The sequence below is a fragment of the Hesperophylax consimilis genome, chromosome 12 (genome assembly GCF_061612785.1).
Source record: "Hesperophylax consimilis isolate HC1 chromosome 12, BYU_Hcon_1.0, whole genome shotgun sequence".
Lineage (NCBI taxonomy): Eukaryota > Metazoa > Arthropoda > Insecta > Trichoptera > Limnephilidae > Hesperophylax > Hesperophylax consimilis.
In genome coordinates, this window is record NC_142847.1 from 3,217,275 (window position 1) to 3,241,685 (window position 24,411).

Here is a 24,411-nt window from a genome sequence, read left to right on the forward strand (position 1 = left end):
GTTACGGGGAGACTTGCTGGGCTTAGAGGAAGAGGAATTTGAGTCGTGCCATTCTAAGATGGTTGAGTAATAATCTGTGACAGTGGATTCGAACACTATAGATTAAGCAGCTCACTTTGATCTAACCATGATGTGATCTATGCATGTCTTAGTAGTGAGGTGACTCGGGTAGGTACGTTAATGTATGGTATAAGGCCATTAGCTTTAGGTAGTCTGTAGTGTGAGGGTTGGTTTCGTTATTAGTATGTCTATGTTATTATCACGGATTATAATTAGATTTTTAGTTATATCATGAAGTCTTTTAGTATTTATATATTTCTTACATTTTTGAAAATGTGTATTGTTTTGATGAGTTTATTTGTGATTTATTTGATATGATGTGTCCGTCTGGGGTTATGGTCAAATATGATTCCTTTGTATTTTATTCGGTCTGTTTATTTTAAGTTAGGGTAAGATCTACATATAAAATAATAATATATCATTCCATGTGAGTTGTAAGTATTCGTATGTAAGTCATAGGAATAAGTTGAGAAAGTGCTGTTATGAGGTAGAATAAATATGTGGAAATCAAAAAAAGTTACATTTGCATAATCTAAACGTGAAAAAATAATGTTTAACAAATAACCTTCTCTGGAACAGGTGGAATACCGATGTTCAATAAAAATATTTAACATACTGTATCTGCCAACAGCGTCCAGAGGACTCTCTGGGATACGTTATAAGACAATTTACAAACAAAAAAATATTAAAGCCAAAAGAAGCGGAATCCGTGAAAGTTCCTAGCACGCCCTTTATAGCATGTAAAACGTGATACCCTGAATATAAAAATCTCAAAATATTCGTCCAATTGATAACGCCGAGCGGAATATTTTCATAATAACACTTTCAGCCCGGAATATGGTAAAGATTCCCAGGTCTAATAGCTCCCAGAGGAGTACTTTGGTTATTCAGTAAAGATCTGGCGCAGTCAGTTCAGTTCACCTATCCAACCCTTCATCAATCACCCCCCCCCTCCCCCTCCCCCTCCCCCTCCCCCTCCCCCTCCCCCGACAGTAGCCTTACTACTGATAAACCTGCAAACGGATAAAATTTAATTCCAGCAAACAGCTGTTTATTTAAGCAATGAAATGTTTAGAAAATGTTCTCCAGACAGAGACAAGGTGGCGTTTAAAACCCAAATTTAAACAGTTGAAACAAACATTGGATCCATATTTCAAAATAAATTAAATGGATCTCGCTTTAAGGTTGTAAATTATCTACAAAATATTTGTAGAATATTTATTCTGATTCATTAAATATAAATTTTCAATGAGAGAAGCATTACTTACAGAAAACCAAATCTTATTTACATCAATCAAGGAGATTTAAATTATCTTGAAGAAGGCCTCAAACAATTCAATTTTCAAATGATTAATTAAAAATGCATTTTATTCTCATGATTTTTAAAGTGACTTTTATTAGAAAACGTTACCGCGAGATGAATTTTAGTGAAATCCGTACAAAAACTATTGTGGAGCCCTGATATCTGAAGCTTTGTAAGTTATGTATGTCATAACAATACGATGATCAGTTCGCAATAATACTACATTAAAAGAATAAAAACACCTCAGCACAGCATTTTATAGTCAGGTGTTCACGACAAAACAATAATAAACCAGTGGTTCTGTAAAAATTAGACTTCGCATAATATTGATTACTCCATTAATCATTTTCGGCGAAGAGCCCCAAAGGAACTCATGCACCGTTTAATAAAGGTGAAAAAAATGGTCGATAAGTTTGCAAATAATTTACTGTTTTAATTTTTAACTTGAATATTTAACACATCAACTGCTTTCTGAAAGTAAAAAAAAACTAAACTTTATTTGGCATAATATTTAATTAAAAATATATATTGGTTTCCAAAAGAGTGGTGTTTGAGCCCATTTGTCATATAGAAAAATGAAAAAAATATGCCTCTGAATACTTTTTTTGTTTGCTTTAAGCTTCTGTGGCATTAACATTTATAAACTCAGATTATTTTTTTTAATTAATATTTTTTTGGATAACAATAAAAAAATATTTGGTATAAACAAATTTTATTATGCTAAATAAAACCAAGAAATCGTCAAATTTGTTGTAATTGTTACATGAGTTTGCTTAGCATAAAATTTTCCTGTTAAATGGTGGCATAAATAGAGTTTACATAAATGCCATAGAAGCCTGACTGTCACAAAATATTCATGCCAAACATGATTTTTTTTTTTAATTATAATTTTTCATAGTATTATGTCTATGGCAACAAAGAAACCATTGGTTTCGAAACATGCTGATTATTTTTTGGTTAAATAGTGGTGTGTACGAATTATTTATTTTAAAATCTATATAAACAAAAATGTTAAAGTTCGTTTGTTCAAAATCTTAAATCTCCAAAAGGTCTGCACCGATTGCTTTTAAAATTTTGACACTCCGTTGCATTCGAATACGCGTGTATTATATACCTATATTACATAGATGTAAACTGTGACTGGTAAAAATATTTTTTTTTTTATAACACAGCGCCATCCGTTTTTTTAAACAGTGCCATCTGAACGTAAAAGAAACACGCGCTATATTTTCTCTGTCTACACAGACATAGTGAGCCATAGAAACCTGTGGTGGGGTACAGTTGGTAAGAAATAAAAATTATATAAATCTATGAATATTCGCATAAAATGAAACACAAAAAAATATTTTCTTCTTGCCAAAATAACGTTTATCTTTTATGTATTCTTTTAATAATTTTTAGCGTACCTAGTTCCTCCATTATTGAAAAGCTTTGAAAGGTACAAACCAAGAGTATTTTTTCTAAATCTTCTTTATTAAGGTAACGATCCTATCTTTCTTCTTCCTTCGTACTTCGTGTTTCAGGCAGTTTTCACATTCTTACATCCTAGAACTTTTCTTATTAAAAGCGACAGGTAATTTTTGTGCTAGCTAAATAATTCAGTAGCTTTCCCGGGAAACTTACGTTGAAATGTACGAATTGTACGAAAATAAATATAACATAGTTTCTGTTTTCGTCATATTTAGGTACTGACAAAACTGTGAATACATATTTAGGTACTGACAGAATTTTGAATGTATATTTTTAACTCGCAGCCATCCAGGATGTTTTTGTTACGATTTTTTATTGCCATTGTTTTGAATATTATAACTTATTGATAAACTGGAAATTTTTCGTAAATCAGTTAACTGTATTAGTTCACCCGCAAGCAAAGTAATAACAAATTATTATAAGCAATAAAGCTCTCAGCCTTCTGCCAGCTGCTCTAAACCACTAAACCACTAAGGCTTATTCCAAACCCTTCTAATAATTCAATGTTTACTAGTATTTCCTTCAACAATAATTCCTTATAACAATTTTTTTCACCTGTAAGCAACCAACTTTAAAAAAATCTCGTCTTGTAAAGATAGTAATATATTTAATAATAATAAAAGTATTATTTGTTCATTACGTGTTTTAAAATACAGGGTATTTTTACTGTCTCAATTTTTTATGTATTTTTCAATTAACATGCAGAAATAAAAAAGATTTCTAAGCCAAAAAATGCGTTGGTTCGAATATTTGCAAATTGACTAAGCAACAAAGAAAATATTATATTACTAGCGCCATTTATTCATTGAATAAGTAGCGTAGACCCGTGAAAAATCACAAATTGAATAATAATTGAAGGATTTGTAAAGCCGAATAAATTTATAAAATATTTGCCTCAGGAACGTTGACTATCAAAAAATTAATTAGAGATGATTATAAATTTACCTTTCGAATGAACACCGTTGGAAAACTTTTAAACAAAAAATAGACATTTCAAATATAGAATTATTAAAAAAAACAGTATCTACTTTATCGCTTGTGTTTCCACAATCAGATCAAAATTTGAAAAAAAAAAGTTTATCGAACGTGAATAATTTTACGCATTACGCAGACATTTTCACATCACGCACATCATCACAGACAAGCGAAATTATTTTGTTTGATTATACTACTAATGCAGACTCGTGAAAAATCACGGCTTAGTCTACATTCTCGACACATGAGTCCCGAATTTAAAAATGGTAATTAAAATAATTTTCTAGTAAAATAACATAGAGGTAGGTACTTTATCGCTTCTCTGAATTTTTCGCACAATCAGTTCCAATTTTTAAAATGACATTTAAATTGTAAGCAAATATGAGTTCATTGAATCAGAGTTACAATTACAAATATAGACAACCGGTATTAGTATATTTCTAAAGGTGAGGATTTTTCCGATAGTAATAGCAATTTCCTCAATGAAAGTCTGAGGCATTACTGAGATATTATACTGCTCCGGTTTGTAACGGCAACAAACAGTATTTTCAGAATTAGATTTTATTACAAATCGTGTTGATTCCATTCACTACATTCCCGGCCAAATCCCCTTTACCATTCTGTGATGCGTGCGCAGGTATTTCTCAAAACCTCTCACTTCTCTACACTTAACAAAGCCAAATAACAACTTACATCGAAAGATACTCATTTATGATTACCTCCTTAGGCTAATTTGTGTATCTGTCAAAACCTCTCACTTTTCTACACTTAACAAAGCCAAATTATCACTTAAATCGAAAGATTATCATTTATGATTACCTCCTTAGGCTAATTTGTGCATCTGTCAAAACCTCTCACTTTTCTACACTTAACAAAGCCAAATAATCACTTTAATCAAAAGATTATCATTTATGATTACCTCCTTAAGCTTATTTGTGTATCTGTCAAAACCTCTAACTTTTATACACTTAACAAAGCCAAATAATCACTTAAATCGAAAGATACTCATTTATTATTAACTCCTCAGGCTAATTTGTTCGGTTTTGGGAACAAACAGCTATTACTCGTAGAGTCAATTTGTTCGCTTTTCGGAACAGCTCATATGGTCTCATATAAATCGTTGTGTCTCCATTAACGTCATAGTTAAAAACATGATCTAAATGGGTGTTAGAAAGAAAAAAAATAGCAAGCTTTATTATCAAATTTAGAAGATAACAGCATAATATTTAAAACGTCCGTATAAAACGCGAAATTCGCTAAAAAAAAAAAAAAAAATTAAGAATTTTTTAACAAATTATTTTTGTATCATAACACCAAAAAGTAAAAAGGAAATATCTTTATAATGTATTAATCTAATTAAATGTGTAGTTTTTTGTTATACGGTTATTTTACTTTAGTGTTTAGAAGAAAAAATTTAAAGTTTATTAAAGGTTATTCAACAAATTTTATGTTTCTAAATATAACATATTTATTTAAAATAATAAAATTTGAAATAATATTTTAACACCTTTCAAAAACGGTTTTTAGTTTTCGAATATGTCCAGAAATAATTAATTTATTTGGATTTTATTGAGGAGCATAAAAGCACACAAATTCTTCGACTTTCTGACAGCATATTTAAGAAATATAGCTGTCATTATGCCAGAGGCCTAAAGGATTAAAGAAAAAATATAATACCTCACAACATGTAAAATTTTAAATTTATTTTAATATCGTTTTTAATCCTATTTTCAGGAGTTCAAAATTTAATATAGGTTAAGAGGTATACCTAAGAGGTATTCTTGCTTTGCTATTTACTTACATACTTAATTTTATCTTTGATATTTTAAAAGTCATATTTTACACTAAGCACATCTAAAGCCACTTTTGTCAAAATATACTGCTTAAAAATTAAGAGATAATGCAAAGCTATTGCCCAAACTTGGGTCAGCAGCTGAGATCTCTGTTTCACGTCGAACGAGAGTCGGTAATTTCAAATTAACCAAATTATTATGTACGAATTCTGGAAATTTCGTTACTAGACGATCTGTCTCCCTTGGCTATTGCAATTGCTACTCTAAGATACTGTTATAAAATTCAGTACAAACATAATTCCTTACTCACGGAATTATCTAAATCGAGTGTATTTTCTGGGAAAACCTACAATATACATGTTTTTAATTTTTTCAGTAGCACTCTATGACGCAAAGAAAAAGGTCGAAAACAATCATACTGTATTTATTAACAGTAAATAACCTCACATTAAAAAATATTTATATTTCCAGATAGCTGTTAGGTGGGAAAGGTCCTTATCTTCACGTGTATCAACAGGTAAAATGGCCCCCGAATCCTTGTCCGGATATCCGGTTCATGGTGGACTTCCGGCAGTAGCAGGATGCGCCGCCATCTTGGGTAAAGCTGGAATGTGAAGATTATTCTCAATAAACAAAAACTGGTTTAGTTTATTTACGAATACAGATCTGAAGACGGTGTTTGAGTCTGTTGGTACATGCTATGTGTTGAATAATTGTAGTTTTCATATTATTATTTAAAATTTTACAAGTTTCAAATCGGAAGTTTATTATAAGGCTGGCCGCATACATACGTTTTCCGTATTCGATTTCCGAATTCGTTTTCCGTATTCGGAAATGCACGGAATCAGTAGAAAATACATTAACTGCCGCACACGTTCGTTTTAGTTCCGAACGGAACAAATTCCTTACGCACGTTCCGAATGCAAGCCGGCGCGTTCGGAGAAACCTAATGGAAAAAACTTAATGACGTCATGTGGAACGCAGCTATTGCATACATTTTGTTTGTGCCGACGCAAACGTTCGGAAATTTCCGTTCAGTAATTCAGTGTTGCCAACGGATCTTGACCTAATATCGCCGTTTCTCATACATAAGGTAGCGTAAAGTAGCCGAATTTGCTGTTAGGTGGGACATGTTTAAAATTGATGTTTTTACGTGAAAAATTTCGTGGGGGGGGGGGGTGGCTAGAGAATTTCAAAAAAATAAAATTTGTCCCCAGAAAAATAAATTTCATGGGGGTGGGGCTAGAAAATTTCGGGACATGTTTAAAATTGATGTTTTTGAAGTAGCTTAATTGGCGACCAGTCGCCTTTTAGATTTTTTCGGCACCGATTCTCGCTCTGAGAAGCCTAAATGAGTCAATTGGTATCAAAACTGGTCAACTCCACTTTAGGTGAATTTTCAGGAAACACCAAAACAAGTGCTGGATTTGACTATTTTTCATACCACAGCCGCTTTTTAAACCGGTTTCTCTTACAAAATATGCGGATATGACTGCTTTTGAAAAATAAGAACTGTTCTTTTGTTAATAATGAACACAGTTCAATACTTAGTTTATTTTTTTTAAATTTTGGATCTGACCAGTTTTGATACCAAACAACTCAAATGGCGATATATCACCCTCGTTGGCAACACTGGTTCTGACGTTTATACATTCCGAATGAAGAAAAACGAACGTTTGCGCTAGTCTCACGGAATTCCGAATACGGAAAACGAATTCGGAAATCGAATACGGAAAACGTATGTATGCTGTCAGCCTTATTAGGGAAATTACAATTTGAGAGGCGGAAATGGGTACCGCCACCCCGGGAACAATTATTTGATAACCATCACCCCTGTCATCTGTCACCCCAAGTGGTTAGCTACGTTTGGTCACTTAGCAGGGGTGCCCGGCTTTATGGGGTGAGGTTTTCCTAGGTCTTGGCAGCAGATGCGTTTGCCCACCTACTGCGTGGCAGGTCAGATCGGTAGAGATTGGTTAAAGGAAACCTTTTGACTTCTCCATCCGCACTAAAATTTCAGGGTGAAGCAACTCGTGTATAAGTCACATGTATCTTATTTCTACTAAATTCCATAAACGTTCTTCCTTTCTCAGCCAACTACAAGTCTCACTGCCTTTCATCAGAGTTGGATTCAGAACTCTTTTGCAAACTACTCATCTCGCTTAATCTCTCAACTCTTTTTTACTAACGAAAAGTTAGTACGGTGAGTCTTTATTTATATCTCCATTAATTAAATTTACTGCATTCACTCCTTGGTCAATGTCCTTATCAGCGTTCCGGTCTATCTCAAACACACTTCCAAAAACTCAAACTCGTAAACCTCTTTCATTTCAGTAAACTATTGTCATTCTTTCCCTATCAGTTCTATTACTCCAAATACTCGCACATAAAGATCTCCGTAACAACATATATTCAGAAATAAACAGCAGCAGACCAATATTTTGGTATAACGTATTTAATTATTCATTGATCTTCCTATAGAACAGAGATAAACTACGAAATATTTGAAAATATTTTAACTCCTAGCCGACTTCGTTGCTAGGAGTTCAAATGCATAATGTACTAGGTATGAGTGTAGTGCTATTTTTAGCTTGTATTTAACTAAACTATGCACGTATGATTTCTTTAAAGATTTTTTTAAATCTTATTTTAACCATTTATCCTGATATTATTTTGAGTAAAAAATGTGGACTAAATTTTAGTCTCCGGAACTTTTCAATATTTATATTTTTAAATTTTTCAAAAAGATTTTTTTTAAACTTACACATGTGACTGGTCACCCAGCCGGGAAACCGCCCATCCCCTCATGTCGACCCTAGGTGTCCGATTCCTACTGATTTTCTATGTTTTTGTTGAAAAAAAATCAATCAATTTTTTTTTTATTCTTAGTACCTTCCTTAGTTGATACATTTATTTGTTTTCACTTTACATTTTTAAAAAAATATTAACATTAACGAGCACTTCTTACCTTAGCACAAGCCCCAGCTTACATTAGAAAAGAAAATAATATTACGTAAAATTGTGTAAAAAATATTTTAAAAAATTACCTAATAAAATATATATAAATTGATACTTTACATTAGGATTGGTATTAGAACTCCTTTGTAGACTGATAGCCTCTTAATTGATTACAATTCCTGCATTCACCTTTCTATCAATGTCTTCATCACTATCATCAGCCTTCTAGTTTCGCAAATATACGCTTACCAATTTTCAAAACACATCCGTTCACTACAAGAATTCACGCATTAACAACAATAAATATTACTCAGTATTTTCATATCAGAACTCTAATAAATTATTTTATGAAAATTTAATCATTTTCTGTTCAGTAGATGTCTTTTTTCAAGTATTTTATTTTTCAGGCTAAATAAATAATGTTTTAGATCCTGAATAAATGAGTGAACACGTTCTCACTGAATGAAACGGCAAGTTGGGTATAGCTGAAGGAAGCGGCTCAATGAACCATCGATCGATTCTCCGACAGAGGGGTCTTTGAGCGATTTATAATTCATGCAGTCATAATACCGTCAGCAAGTCTATTGTTGCTTTCCTTCGCACGCCCATTGGGTTATATAACCAAAGGACTCAGGAAGATAGTTCATAATATTATGCAATTTTTTAAAATGTGAAACCGCACAAGAGTCCCTACTGCTCCCAGCCGTCTGGAGCCGGTTAGATAATGACATCCCTAATTGGGATTGTGAGGCTGAAGGTAGTAGGGATGGAAATAAGATGAATAAGAGGAAGGTGTGAAAGTACCTAGCTTTTCAGATCTGGTCATCAAATACGGCCAAAGCCATTTCAAGCAACGTTTTAATTGTAAATGGTGGTCTTACACCAAGGCTATACTGAGAGTATCTTCTATTGAAATTACACAATTTTTTTCTTGTGAAATAACACAATTTCATCAAATAAAATTTTCTTGGACACGCCGGGATTTGAACCGACGACCTCCAGTTTGCTAATCGAGAGCCTTATTCCTCGACCACGGAGGCCGGCATGCGTATTAAATATACTAAAAAACAATTGAAAAAACAATTTAGTAGAACGTTTATGAAATTTTAAAATCCTTTTTTTCTGAGAATTCCACACAGGACACCATGAAGGATACCAATTACATTATTGGGGATTCTGTATAAAGGATAAATTTATGGGAGGCAGATTATAGGATAGAGTAAACCATAAAACCCGAAAGTCATTCCACAGTGCGAGCGATTGAGCAGAAGAATAATAAGCAAGAATCTCTTATCTATCGGGTCAAGCACAGATAAAAGCGATATTTGACTAGTAAAATGTGCCTCAAATAAGTTATTAGTCAGTATTATAATTACTTATGCACAAAGATAACGTTGTTTTAATCTAACTGATCATTTCAAGTAAGCGTCTTAGCTGATAAATAATAATTTGTTTCTCAAAACAATATCAGTTTCAACAAGTCATTTCAGTAAATCAATCACGTCCATTTTAAAACATCAAAAAGGAATAAGAACTCATAATAACTGTTCCATCATAACAACAATTTCTTCGTGTTGGTAAAGCTCTTAAAAATCCTAATTTTATTATGATATATACGAAGTGAAAAAAAAAACAATACGATCTGATACTAGCCCAGAAAATTTCCAGCTTTTGACAAGAGTCCAAAAAGCATCATCTTGTTTTTTTATAAGAGATGCAGTTTTGCGATATTTCGGTTTCCATTATTGATTATAATATACAATTTCTATAGTAACGATTTCATCATAGATACAGAGATACCACGAGTACTTAAGTGGGGTCGCCGTAACTGTTCTTTGAGCATAGTATTAAGTTTTAAAGTTTGATTGATTGAAGTAGTGCCCGATTATTGTTTTGTTGAAAGTTTTTCGAGTGGCTGCCCTGCGATAGGTTGTACGGAGCGGGCGAGATAACGCGGGTAGAAAGGACCGGTGACAATACGGTGGGAAAACGAACGGACGCGCGGTTTTTTTTGGAGGACGATTGGCTTGACTATTTTATTAATTAAAATGTAGACTAGTTGAGACGAGTTCCAAACGCGCCATTGGGGCGATTGAGTGTGTACGTTGCGTTTTGCCAGACAAATTTATATTAAAAAATGAAAAAGAGCACGCGGATACCATCAACCGATCCTTCGGAGAATGAAGGATACAGACTTTTCGTGTAAACTAACTAAACATAAAACAAACGTTTTGACTCCTGCGCGAGATGTGCCTGTTCTTTGTTCGAGTGTTGTTGTTTGGTGAGATTAAAATATACAATCAGTTATTTGGATTATAAAAGAGTTTTATTTGTGAGTGTTTTTGAAGTATAATTCCTTGGAGACTACACTGGATTACCAAGCATGCTGTCGGGGTGACACAAAGATGAATCCTCATTGTCCCCGCGTAGCCTGCCAAACGTTCAATGGATGCTGGTTATTTGAGGATGGCCTCGCGCACTCCTTGCCACGAATCTCTACCTGGAGCTAACTCATTCGGATTTCGCGGGGACCTGTCGTCCTGCTCACCGCTGGCGGACTCTCCAGACACCCTCAGACAGGACAACATGATCAAGGTTCTTCAATGCTCTCATACATTCGGCCCTCCTTGCCTTAACCCCATCATAGCCCTGGTGATTGAAAAAGGTCCATGCTCTTCAGACATGACAATATTTACGAAGAAAAATACATATTTTATTTTTTATAAGTTTCTTAAAGCGGTCTGAATTCTAGTTTAATACATACATATTATAAAGGGTTTTCCAATAAGAGGTGTTATTTTGAATAGCTCGCTATTTCGGTAGATGTTACTTTTGAAGCTGTCATTTTTTGACATTTGACAAGTAGAAACTACGCCATTAATAAAAATGGAACGATACACGCTTCAAAAACGCATTAAAGTTATTAAAATTCACTATAAAAATGGTGAAAATTTGGCAGAGACGGTTCGTAAAACTCGAACATTTTTTGGTCGTCGTGAAGCACCTTGTCGGACCGCAATACAGAAATTGGTGGAAAAATTCGAGCTGTTGGGACAACTTAATGATGTGAAGAATAAAACTCGTGCACGTCGCTCAAGAACAGCCGAGAATATTGCTGCTGTAGCCGAAAGTGTTGAAGAAAACCCAGGGGTGTCCATTCCTCGTCGTTCTTTGGAATTAGGCATTCCACAAACGCCATTACACCGTATTTTGCATAAAGATTTGTGTCTTAAGGCTTATAAAGTTCAGTTAACACAAGAACGCAAGGCGGCCGATCATCAACAACGTCGTGTCTTTGCTGATTGGGTCCTTGAAATGCGTGAAAATGATCCGGGATTCCATCAAAAAATCATCTTGAGTGATGAGGCCCATTTCCACCTCGGTGGTTTCGTCAACAAGCAAAATTGTCGCATCTGGGGCTCGGAAAACCCAAGAGTTACTGTCGAAAAGCCTCTCTATCTTCAACGTGTGACTGTTTGGTGCGGTTTATGGTCCGGTGGAGTCATTGGACCTTACTTTTTGAAAATGAGGCTGGAGCAACAGTTACAGTAAATGGATTGCGCTATCGAGAGATTATTCATGATTTTTTATGGCCGGAATTAGATGGTATTGATCTGGACAACGTTTACTTTCAACAAGCCGACGCTACGTGCCACACAAACAACGAAACCATTGATCTTTTACGGTAAAAGTTTCCGGACCGTGTTATCTCTCGAAGAGGTGATTGGCCACCGAGATCTTGTGATTTAACACCTTGCAATTTCTTCCTTTGAGGCCACGTGAAAGAGAAGGTCTACGCCAACAGCCCAACGTCGATTAAAGACCTCGTAGATGGAGTTCGTGAGGCTATCGAAGACATAAGGCAGCCACTTTACGATTTAGTTATGGAAAATTTCATGAAAAGGATATTGTCCTGTAGGCGTGGTCCTGGTGGTCATTTGAATGATGTTATTTTTCACTATTAACGGCATACCTTCCTCTTTATAATGAAATAAACATTTGATAATTTATATTAAAAAATTGCATTTTTCTTTGAATATCAAAATAACACCTCTTATTGGAAAACTCTGTATTAGTTTAATCCAGTCTTTCTCAAAGTAGACGATATATGGGCTGGAGGCTTTCAGGGGGCAGTAGAATGTTCAAAGAGGGGCGTTAAGTAAATCTAGAGGGGCGATGGCAGACAAATTCTGTGTATAGAAACCTTATAGCTGAAATAAAAAAATAATTGTTTGTTTTACTTCCTTATTACAAAACATTTTTTTATAACAAAAGTTAGTTTTTTAAATTAAGTAAAACACTAATAATGGAATAATATCTTTTCTATCACCGTCATTGGTTCCTCAAAGTTTGTATGGAAAATTGTATCGGACTATCCACCTTCAGTTCGTGCCGTGCTTGTGGCAATCGAGTTCTAATAGGTTTTCGTTAAACAACGCGGTTTTTAAAACCGTGCATGAATTGAAATTATTATTTTACTTGTTCTAACTTGCTCAATCCAAATTCGGTTAGGTACTCTTATGAGGTAAATAAGTGGTTACAAGTTTACCTCGGTGCTGTCGGTGAAATGTAACTCCAATCTATATAAAGGCAGTGATTGTTTATTTTATTTTCATTTCTATTTTAGCGCATTAAATATATAGGGGGCACTAGATTTTTTTTTAAATCTCAAAGTGGGTGGTAGTCAAAATAATTTTGAGAACCTGTAGTTTAATCTTACAACATATTTCATTGAAAAATACTGATGGAATGCAAAAAGAATGAGCGAGTCGAAGTCATTTCGGTCTTAGAATAATCAGCATTATTTTGATTGTTTTCTGCCTCCGGTTCGAGAGTGAGGTTCTCGACTAGCAAGCTGGAGGTAGTGGGTTCAAGTTGTAAGTAAATTTTATTTGATTAAATTACTATATTTCACAATTTACATAGTATATTTGGGGCACGTTCAAGAGAGCAAGATACTCTAAATATCGCCCCGGTGTGAGACTACCATTCAAATTTGAAACGATGCTTGAAATAGCTATGTCCGTATTTGGTGACTAAATCTGAATAGCCGGGTACTTCTCCACCTTTCTCACTCCATCGCCTTACCCTCTCAACTGCCTTCAGCTTCACAACATACCCCAATTGGAGATGCCGCAGTCTCACCGACTCCAGACGGTTGAGAGCAGAAAGGACTTTTGTGAAATATTAACAATGTTTTAAAAATTGGGGATTTTGAAATTAGATAAGCTCGTCCGTTAAAATTGCTCACCGTCAGAGAATTTTTGCAGCGTCGGAATACAGAGTCTGCTTTATAGTTAGGAAAATAAATGACATGAGTGTGAGGGTTTGAAGACCTCGTGACATGCACTCTATGTAACTAGCCAAATAAAGTTGTATAATATCCGTTGTTTTATCGGGTCTCAAGTCTCAACTTTTCCCTTTACGAGACCTTGTCATGAAAGTTTCACGTTAGCATTCCCCTTACGTGGTCTGAACCATCTTATTTCGTAAACTCTACACGTTAACTATTTTTTACGTTACTTTAACGTTAAACAAAATAATTTTCTTCAAGGCCTATGTCATATGTAGGGATGCTGTGTGGGAGGTATTTTTGAGTAAATTAAGTATTGGAAGTTTTGGGAAAAAAAATATCAAAAGGGATGGGTGAGAATCTAGGCAGTTGGTGTGTCCAGGAGTGACATATGTATCCATACCTGCTACCATGGTGCAAGGCGTTGGGTCAAAAAGGCTGGAGATGTAGGCTAATCTCACCCCCATGACCCTGGCAACGCTACAAAGTCACCAAACGTAGCGAACCACTTGAGGTGATCTGTGGCAGAGATGTCGGTTATCTTATGAATGGATCTCGGGCGGCGGTACCCATACCCGCCTCCATAATTGCTTGCCTTGGTATATCAGAGCTTAGGGTTTATAATGGCATAGATTATGCATAAATACTATGTCAAATTAATCAGGTGAAATAGCTTAATAATTAATCCTACATAATGCTTCAGAGATTCAAAGACATATTTACAAGTTCAAAACAAACCCGATGTTTGGAATCGAGTTATGTGTTCTTGCACTGTTTTGCATACTTCGTGCTTTTAAATTATTTTCATTGTAAGCGTACAAAAGGGGTGTGTTGTCAGGAAAAGGTTAGTGCGGAGGTGAGGACTGTAGGAATGGGGAAAATGTGGGAAGTACTTGGCTATTCAATCTGATCACTAAACACGACTAAAACCATGTAAAATGTGATGTTTTATCACGAATTCATTGTTTCAGCAAAACCTCATGGGGTTTAAAAAAATCTTGCCAAAAGTATTATTGTAATTTATTTTTGGGTATTTGTGCTTCTTTCTTCTTTAGACAACGTTTCGGACGGTGTTACCGTGTCCATCTTCGGGGCAGATATTTTATTCCTAGATAGCTGAAATTTTACACAATTGACCTTCAGAAGAACTCTATCCACATGAATTTTCAAAAAAACTACCCCCACTTACTTTGCATATCCTTTAAAGTGGAATTTAGGTACTTCTTGATAAAATTTTGCACTCTAGAATTTAAAAATAAGATGAAAATATACTGTATCTCTGTGTAAATCCCGGGCAACGACGGAAACTTCAGCTATATCCAATATAATAGAAGTTCATATTTCCATGTTTCACATATCACAAGTAACTTGATGATTGAAAAGTTGTCTTATTTGGAAAGTTTTGCAGTAGAACAGGGGGAATAAGGAAGTATAACAATATGCGAAAGTTATCCCTCAGAATACTGTACTAGCAGTGGCGGGTTATGAACTTTTTCCACGATCAAACCAGAAGAAACCTTTCAAAAATTCTATTATTTTTTTTATACAGATATTTATTATTATAATTTTACAAGGAATAAAAAAAAATATATGATACAAAACCTAGTGTCATTATATTTACTCTGATTTATCAGCCATTACTTGCTAGGTCAAAGTTCCCATTTTCAAAATATATTAAAATTTTATTCTGCATTTAATAATCATCTGAAAAACTTGGTATATTAATTATCAATAAATTGCAACTCAATTTTAAACTATTAGATTTTATAAAACCAAAACCCGATACCACTCGAGCGTTTTTTGGCATGTTTTTCCTTGTTTGCAAAAACGTTTTAAGCGATCGCTTGCCATAATGTGCCAAATTTATAGAACCTAAAAATGTGGAATAAGTGGTGAAGTCTAGGTGGAATCATTGACTTTACCGCAGTACGCAGTTTCATATGTTTCCATATTCATATTTGGAGGAATGATATTAATTAAATAATATGGTAAACGTACACAGGATGTCCGGGAGCAAAGTGCGTTAATTTCGGTCGGTGACTATATGATCGTGCAAGTAAAAAATTCTAACGTTTCTAGGTAATTATTAGTCAAAAAATTGAATTTTTTATTTTCCCATACAAAAATATTTTTCCATAGAAGAAGAATAGATAAACATTGGAATTTCGTAAAAAGTTATTTATCTTTTTTACTTCCTCCATCATGTAGGTCAACTTCCGAAGTTAGCGCACTTTACCGCCGGATACCCTGTATATTTGACACCAATCGCTCGAGTGGATATATCAAGACTCCAATTCATTTCACTCAATGAAATAAATGATTTGTTGATAGTCTTTAATTAATAATTAAATTTTTTGTCACATATAAATTTTGGTACGAACAAATTAATGGACCTGCTCGGTTTCATAATAATAATTGCCAAAGATTTTCTTAACACATCTACTATAAAATTTTGTATATTTCATTAGTCCGGAGCCAAATACAGTATATCTCACCTATTTGGTCACCACATTATAAGTTTCACTCAGATTACAATTTTTTAAGACATATTATAAATTATAAACTTCATTCTTATGTTACAAATATAATTAATTAATGATTGGGTTATTTGTATAGCGCCGTTTTCGTGAGAAAATCACCTTATCAAAATTTAATTTATTCCTATCGCTTAGACTTATATCTTATCACATAGACTTATAAGTTATTACTTTTGGCTTATAACTAGGTTTCATAGCTGGAGACTATAACTGTCTAATAAAAATCCAACATTGATAAAGCGCTCTGTCAGAAGATTAGTATCTGATATCATTTTTCTTTTCTAAATCATAAATTCCCTTATAAATAGCCTTTCATTATTGCTATTGATTTTATTACACGATCTAAAAACATCTTTTACTGCAACAAAAATGTCAATTTCAATTCGTTTATAAACTCTCTTATACCAAGCATACACAGCACCAAAAGATCTTACAACAGAAGCAATCCACATATTTCTTGTAAATGGCCTGATTAAATAGGTATTTAGTCCATTAGTGTGTAGCTCGCTTATCAGGCCCACGAACTCCTCCCATGGCCCTCTGATAAGGTACCCATGTATGACCAAAATTCCCAGAAAAGAAATATTTTGAAATAACAAATAAATAAAATGGGACAATGTACAGAGACAAATAAGTAATGCTAATGCATTATAAAACCCTTTAAATTATTGGTATTCTATTGAAAACAGGACTGCAAGCCGCTTCCTGATAAAGTGTTCATAATAATATCGTAATAAGTAAATTCATAATAATATTGGAACACGTGTTCATTCACCTGCGAGTTAATCATATATCATGTCGAAATGCAAAAATGTTTTGCTACTTATGCACACGTGTTCAGACTTTATGGCAAAACATTGGTATTTATCAGGATACCTACCAATTCATTCGTTAATGGCCTACAATTCCGTTTTTAACAGGAATACGAATAATTTTAAGAGATTCTTAATAAATCAGTAAAAAAAATTATCAGGAAGTTTTCTTCTTGTAGCATTCGCAATAATATCGAGTGATTCCGAGTAGTGGAATATCACTAGGACAATGTTGAAAGTATCCATCGATTGAAGTCAAAACAGTAACTAAACAAAACAAAAGAAAACCATCCACGAGCCACCACTGCTTTTTAAGCATAAGAGAGCAAGTGGTACGTATAACCCCTCGTCTGTTTGTATAATGAGGGACCTTTTTGATAGGATAGGAGCATAGACCAAATACTACATCAATAGATAGGAGGCTTTGTTTGTAACCTCCGCGTGGAGGATCGCCTCAAAGGACTCTGCTTACGTTAAGGATGTTAAATTTCTATTGCTTCTTTGAAAAATATTGATATAGAGTATGAAAATTTATTTTACTAACCAGTACATTGAGTGCAAGCCTTCATACGTCTGTTTTTTAAAGTTCGAATGTATGTATTTTATTCGATAGCATTTTGAAAAGGACTGACTCCGTGTATTTCCAATTCAACCAATGAAACTCGAATAACATAATATAAATAATGGATAGTGGAAAGATATAAAATTGTACTGCTCTGACCCATAGACATTCAAATTAATAGACATGCCCTCCATCATTTCGACGAACTGGATGCAAACCACGTGACCATATTTTTCGCACCAGGATTACATTGACCACCAAAGGACGTACATCGATGTTCCGATACTCGGTAGGGAACCCGCTTGCACAGCGAGGGTGTAAACTGTGCACCCTTAATTTTAATTTGAGACAAACGGAATTCAATACTTGGTTTGTTTGAAAGCACTCATTTCAATGGTGAAAACCAGAGATTGAAATAACCGGACCATGCACAGAAAAGTAAATTTCGTTAAATTGAGGCAAAGGTTTGCAGCGCTGTCCATTGTGGAACTTTTCTGCGAAGGATCTGAATGTTCATTCTTAAACGAATTGCCTGGCGTAGCAACTTTTGTTTTCCCAATTTTGGATATGTAGTTAAGGACTAGATTTTATTTTCGAAGATCGAACAGTGATGTTACAATGCGAGTTGACTGTATACCGTCAGAATAATTTATTAACAAATCACCGAAAGTGGTACGCCGCCCCCCACGCTCATCGCATTTGGTTTGTTTCCCTTTTCCTGATTTGCCAGTCTATTAAATCGGATGTCTATGTTCTCATCAGTTCTATCAAGATTTTTTTAATTATCGTCATTTTTTAGTGAAGGGATCGAAAGCCAAAAAATGTCAGGCTGTTGTGCAAAGGAGCTAAGGCATTAAAACTAAAACAAATATCTCGTTCCTGGTGTATTAAATATTGTATAATAATAACCTGCTTTGCTTTAGCTCAGTGCGTAGCATTTTTGAGAGTGGATCTCAGTTATGGGAGCCTGAGGACATCGTCTCTTTAACAATGATCGAGATAATTCAAAAGAAATTTTTACGATACGTCTACCCAAAACTGTTCGGTTTTCAATCCTAAGAAATGTTAAGTAACTGCAGCCTTAGTTCTATGGGGATGTCACATGATGGCTTTTAAGCTTCTGAATAGTTTATAATCTATACCATACTTTATGGCCAAAATTATGTCGTGGATAATTTCACGCTAGGCCTTCAACATAGGCTTCTGAATACGAAGTATTATTTAATCGTGTATTCTTTTTTGTTTTTCTTGTAACTTTATTCTAATGCTAACTATATTTTGTGTAATTTGCTTTACCTTTTTTGTAATGTATTGGTTGTTACGCTGTTTTTTTTTCAAAATAAGTAGATAATTTATGCTCAAATATACCTTTTATATGTAATATAATGGGCTTAGGGGAGAATGTGAGAAGTCCATTTTGGTGTTTACGAAGGTAATTAGGAACACAAATAACCCACTTTAAGAGGCAAATTTAAGTAAGTTACTTTTATTTTTACACAAACAATAGCTTTAAATTTATTATCTTGATCATACAGAGTCGTGATAACATAAGAAAAGATTACTTGCGTTCGTACCCGGCCTCGACCAACATTCGGGATAAATAATAAGGAACAGTAAGGGGTGCAACCTTTTAAGCAGTCAAATGGTTATTTCAAAACTTCGTAACTCTTGATTGAAATGACGTTACAAGCTGAAAATATGCTTGATGACTAGCGTCATTGATCTCTTGGGCACCGATGCGTAGTCGGGATACACGCCAAACGCGCGCCCGACATTTGTACACAGTTGACATTTGTCACATGAGGACGGGTCGCTTCTACGATTCGTTCTTAAGTTCAACAGCTCGGCTGTGGAACGAACTGCCGGCCTCTGTGTTTCCTCCCACCTACAACATGGGACTCTTCAAGACCCATGTTCACTCCTTCCTCTCCACAAAAAGACTCTCCACACAGCATCCCCAAAGATCACATAGGCCCTGAGGGAAATTATTTTCTTCAGGTCCTCCTGTGTGGAGTTAATATAAAAAAAAAAATTAAAAAAAAAAATTCAGTCTCAAAAACTGTGCAAAACTCTGACGCCAAGTTCACTGTGATTGTTGTAAACAAGTTTAAAGTTTTTCTTTTATAATAGACTCAATAATTTTGTTACTCAATTTATAAAAGCTAATTTATAAGCAAGTTCTGCTGTGTTATTAATACTACTTGTGATTTTCGCCTTCTGAAAGGATCATCAAACCTTTTTTTCTGTGAAATTCAAGATCAACGGAACTATTTACATGTAATTTCCATCATAAGCTATGGAGTTTTTAAGTATCCATCTAAATGTCAAAAAAACAAGAAGAGACGCCATTTTGTTTGTTTCATATTCTTCGTAATGTTCAATAACTAAAAATGTGTTAAAAACCGGAATAATATAATCGGCTTCTCGACAATGTGCAATCACATGAACATATTCCAGGCTTTGTATTCAGACTACGTTCTCGCGGCAGAGCCTCCTTTATTCTTTTCACGCAGATGAAAGGCTACGGTACTAGAGACTAGAACCTTGAGTCCCGCAGTCCACACCCACAGTAAAAGAATACTGCTAGGGTCGCCTGTTGCATTCCGCGTTCCTTGTTCCCGGTTCCGTTCCTACTTTGTACGTGCCACACAGCTTTTTACAGAGATGCTCGGGATATGGATAACAAAGGAAATGTGGGGTCTCTCTTAGAATAAACCATTACTTTTGTGAACAGTAGACCTTGCGTCCAAAAAGTATGTTTCTAATTTTATCACAATAAATAAATCAATACCAAAATTTCCTCTAAAATCATAAAATTTTGAAGTAGGTACCTACCTACAATACCTACCTACTTCATTATAAGCAAAACGTTTTTTTTAAATTTTCAAATTTAGAATTGTGCAATTTGTTCAAAGAAACAGCAATATTGATAAACTTTTTTCAGGCAAGTAGATACCATGATATTTAAAAAATTCGAATAAAAGAGTCCAAATAAACACTATTTACCAAATAAGACTATTTCAAATTTGAAAATAGAATCTTTTCTGAACTAACACAACCAACCACCATCTTGAAACTGACAGTTAAAACTGGACTTTATGTCTAAAAATATAATATATAAATTATGCAATTATGAAGTACATGGCTAGCAGAGGATTAAACCTGAGACGCTGGTCAAAAAAATGCTTTAGTGATTACATGAAAGCTCGTTTGATTCAGCAAATATTTGTTTTGAATATAATATACTCAAAACCTATTATGCATAACGATGGTAAGTTGAATTTTTAAAACTGTAACGGCTCTATACGTGACCAACTAATGAAGTTGATTCCATTTAACCCCTCGGGCTAATCTGTTCGCTTTTAGGAATAGCTCATTTAGGTATTATAGAAATCGTTATCTCCCTTACTGTCATGGTGAGAAAGGTGATCTAAACAGTGATAAAAAGAGAAAATATCACGCTTTATAGTTAAATCAACTATAATTTATCCACATAATAATTAAAATGTGCACTTCTATGAAACCAACGTTTCCGGCTGCAATCTGAAAAAATTTTATGAAACTTTGTGAACTTTTTTATCAATTATTTGTGTATGAAACGACAAAAAAGTAAGATGATTATAATGTGCTTAATGTTTATAATACATTTGTCTAATAAAAAGTGTATGTTTTTTTTAACGTTATCAGTAATTGAAGATTATGTTTGCATTCAAAATTTTAATAATTAAAAATATTATATGTTTGTGTAAATGTATTTCGGATACATTCAGACATATTCGGTTTATTTGGATTTTATTGCAAAGCGGAAATATTCTGACCATCTGACAGATTATGCCAGAGGCCTTAGCGATTAATAAATCTGTAGACATGGAGGCCTACCCTCGGGTGGCTGGGTGGCATTGCGGCAAACAAGGTAGCCTTATTAATAAGGAACTGAAGGCAGGCAGCAAGAAAAGTGGAGAACAGAAATGAGTGGAGATGTTTGTAAAGACGGCAAAGGCTCTCCAAAAGTCGTAATGCTGATTGGCTGCATGTATGATCTAATACATTTTAAAGAAAGCATGTGTAAAATTGTGTGTGTTTTGGTTTGAACATTTCATAACCTATAAATATTAAGCTTTACTAAATATTGTGAGTACATAAAACACATCTTGGTCTTTGCTTTAGCCGGGTATTTTTTGTGACTCTTTTCATGAGCCTATAAAAAATGTTTTGAAGGGAATATCGAAACAGGTGACAAGCGTTTAGCGGGAATTCCAACTTTATCGGCACCTGCATAAGTATTATTTTCCTTTAGGGTGAGTTTTTGAAGTCCGCTACCACTTTAAATTAGGTATGAGATTACTTTTTGAATCTCACGGTTAATAGCGGAGAACAGATTGGTGTAAAGATTCACAACATTTGAATCTCGGGTAACGGCACATAACGGTATTGAATCAAATATTATAAAACTTCCAGAAGTTATTCAGTATGGTCACGAACGCCTAATTATTTTGCTAATCAAACATCTGTTCAAGTTTTAAAGATGGCCTAGTATTCAGTTGGATAAAGAAAGTATGGGCTTTTTCGCTGAAAATTATATTTTTTTAACATAAGACTAATTTTTATTTAAATTATGATGAACAATTACTCTTCATTTGGGGAACATTTTAAATTTTTTTCAAATAGTCTACTACCCTGAATTTGTATCTGTCACATCAACTTTAAATTTGTTGACAGAATAGCAAATAGTTTATTAAGATTATGAACAAAACATTTTACTTTGCTATCATAAAGATAAGCTTATGAAAAGTAATCAAAAAACCTGAGTTAACTAGTTTAGGTATATAAGTAAACTTCCTCACTTATTCAAATGAGAATTGGACGTTGTTCCGTTCCCTTTCACCTTTGTAAAAATCACGTGCTTGACTCCCCAGATTGTACTTTCTGTGGTCTAGAAGTGGGAACTTTAGATGACATATTTTTTGGTTGATCTGCTCTAAATAAACATCCTCTCTTCTATCAAGCTTTATCTAAAGTTTCTCCCCCTCCGTTCAAGATCTTATCACTTCTAAGTCACTCTACTTGAATCTTCCTGAAAATTATGAAAATTTGCCTATATAAATAAAATTAAAAATTACATTCGCCTTCTCTATTTCCATAATTCAAAAGGATGGCCTTACTAGACCATAGTTTTTGGGTTAGTTTCGTCATCACTGTCAACAAAACACACATCCCATGTGTGTTGTTTGGTCACGTCTAATTATTGTGGGACTTATAAATATGGATATGCAGAGAACGTTTTAAAAACATCATGTAAAAAGGAGGAAAGAAATGAAAAAAGAGAGAAGCTTACATTGTCTCCATTATTACATGAACGTATTAAATAATAAAAAAGTAAATGAATCCTTGACAACACTTTTGGTTTAGGATTTTATAAAATATCATATGAAAATCTTTCTCTTCTACCAAGTTTCCAAAAGATTCTGATATTAAAAGTCAGGAAAATAATATCACAATATCTTACAGACATCACCCACATCTGGCGGAAAATGAAATAAGAAATACTCTCGCAGCCCACGAATTCATATACAACTACTATACTTATAGAATACTGATTTTTTTATTGTCATATCTGGTAGCGGATTGTTGTGATTGCTTTGATTAATATATCATTAACACAATTCTAAAACATAGTGATAACTATCGAGGGACTTACAATCTTATTATTGATTGCCTCCGTTAACGATACTCAACTACGAATCCGGAGGTGGCGGGTTCTAATCGGAGGGAAGTTTAATTTATATATTAATTTTATTTAAATTGGGAAATTTCAGAATTTGATGGAAGATTGGAGTCAACTTCAGACAAGATGAAATGTTTAATGGAGGGGAGGAACATTTAGATAAAGTTTGATAAGAAAAGAGGATATTTTTTAGAGAAGGACAGCCAAGAAACATGTGATCTAAAATACCCACTTCTAGACCACAGATCACAGTCAAGCATGTGACTTTTAAAAACGTGAGAAGGAAGAATCATGTCCAATCCGCATTCAAATAAGTGAGAAAAATTATTTTTTTGGAGTAATGGGGGAATTGTTGAAACCATACTTTTTATGTGATAGTCCTTTGTATTTTATAATAATTATATTTTTTATAATTATATTTAATGGTTTTATTTAAAACATTGTATATTATTGGCGCGTTCCGAAGAGATTGTGGAATCGTTTTTGAAAGCTGTATTATTTGTAGAAAAAGTATCTTAGGTATAAAAAAAGATTTGCTTCAAAGTTCAAGTTCTGTGTTTGGATAATACTAAAAAGAAGAGGAAGAGAAAAGGTCAAATCATTATTTTTATCAAAAGAAATTAGTTCTTTAAACACGCAACCAAATAAGTAAGGCTCGTCGGGTCCTCTGAAATTCTAGTAAATAATCTAATTATATCGAAATATATCTACGTTGAATCAACAAAAACTTTTCAATTTTCGTAAATGACCAAAACGCGGACTTTTTGAATTAACATTAGATTGAATGGGGCATGTAAGAGAAATTTTCGTCGTTAAAAAACTTGCAGACGTGGAAACTTTTAATTTAAGATATGATGAAAGTTTTAATTCATAATGTGAAACATTTGAGAACGTAGCTGTAGAAAATGTATAAAATCTTAATT

General features: G+C 33.9%; 1 protein-coding gene across 1 annotated transcript in view; it reads right to left on the minus strand.

The window, feature by feature from the left end:
* Positions 1–6,128: 6,128 nt before the first annotated feature.
* Positions 6,129–24,411, minus strand: part of LOC149419014 (spermatogenesis-associated protein 20) — a 356,194-nt gene continuing 337,911 nt past the window's right edge. The window contains exon 6 of the mRNA XM_089638035.1: positions 6,129–6,205. Within this exon, the coding sequence (XP_089494161.1) occupies positions 6,156–6,205 (50 nt within the window). The 3' untranslated portion in view covers positions 6,129–6,155. The remainder of the gene's footprint in view (positions 6,206–24,411) is intronic.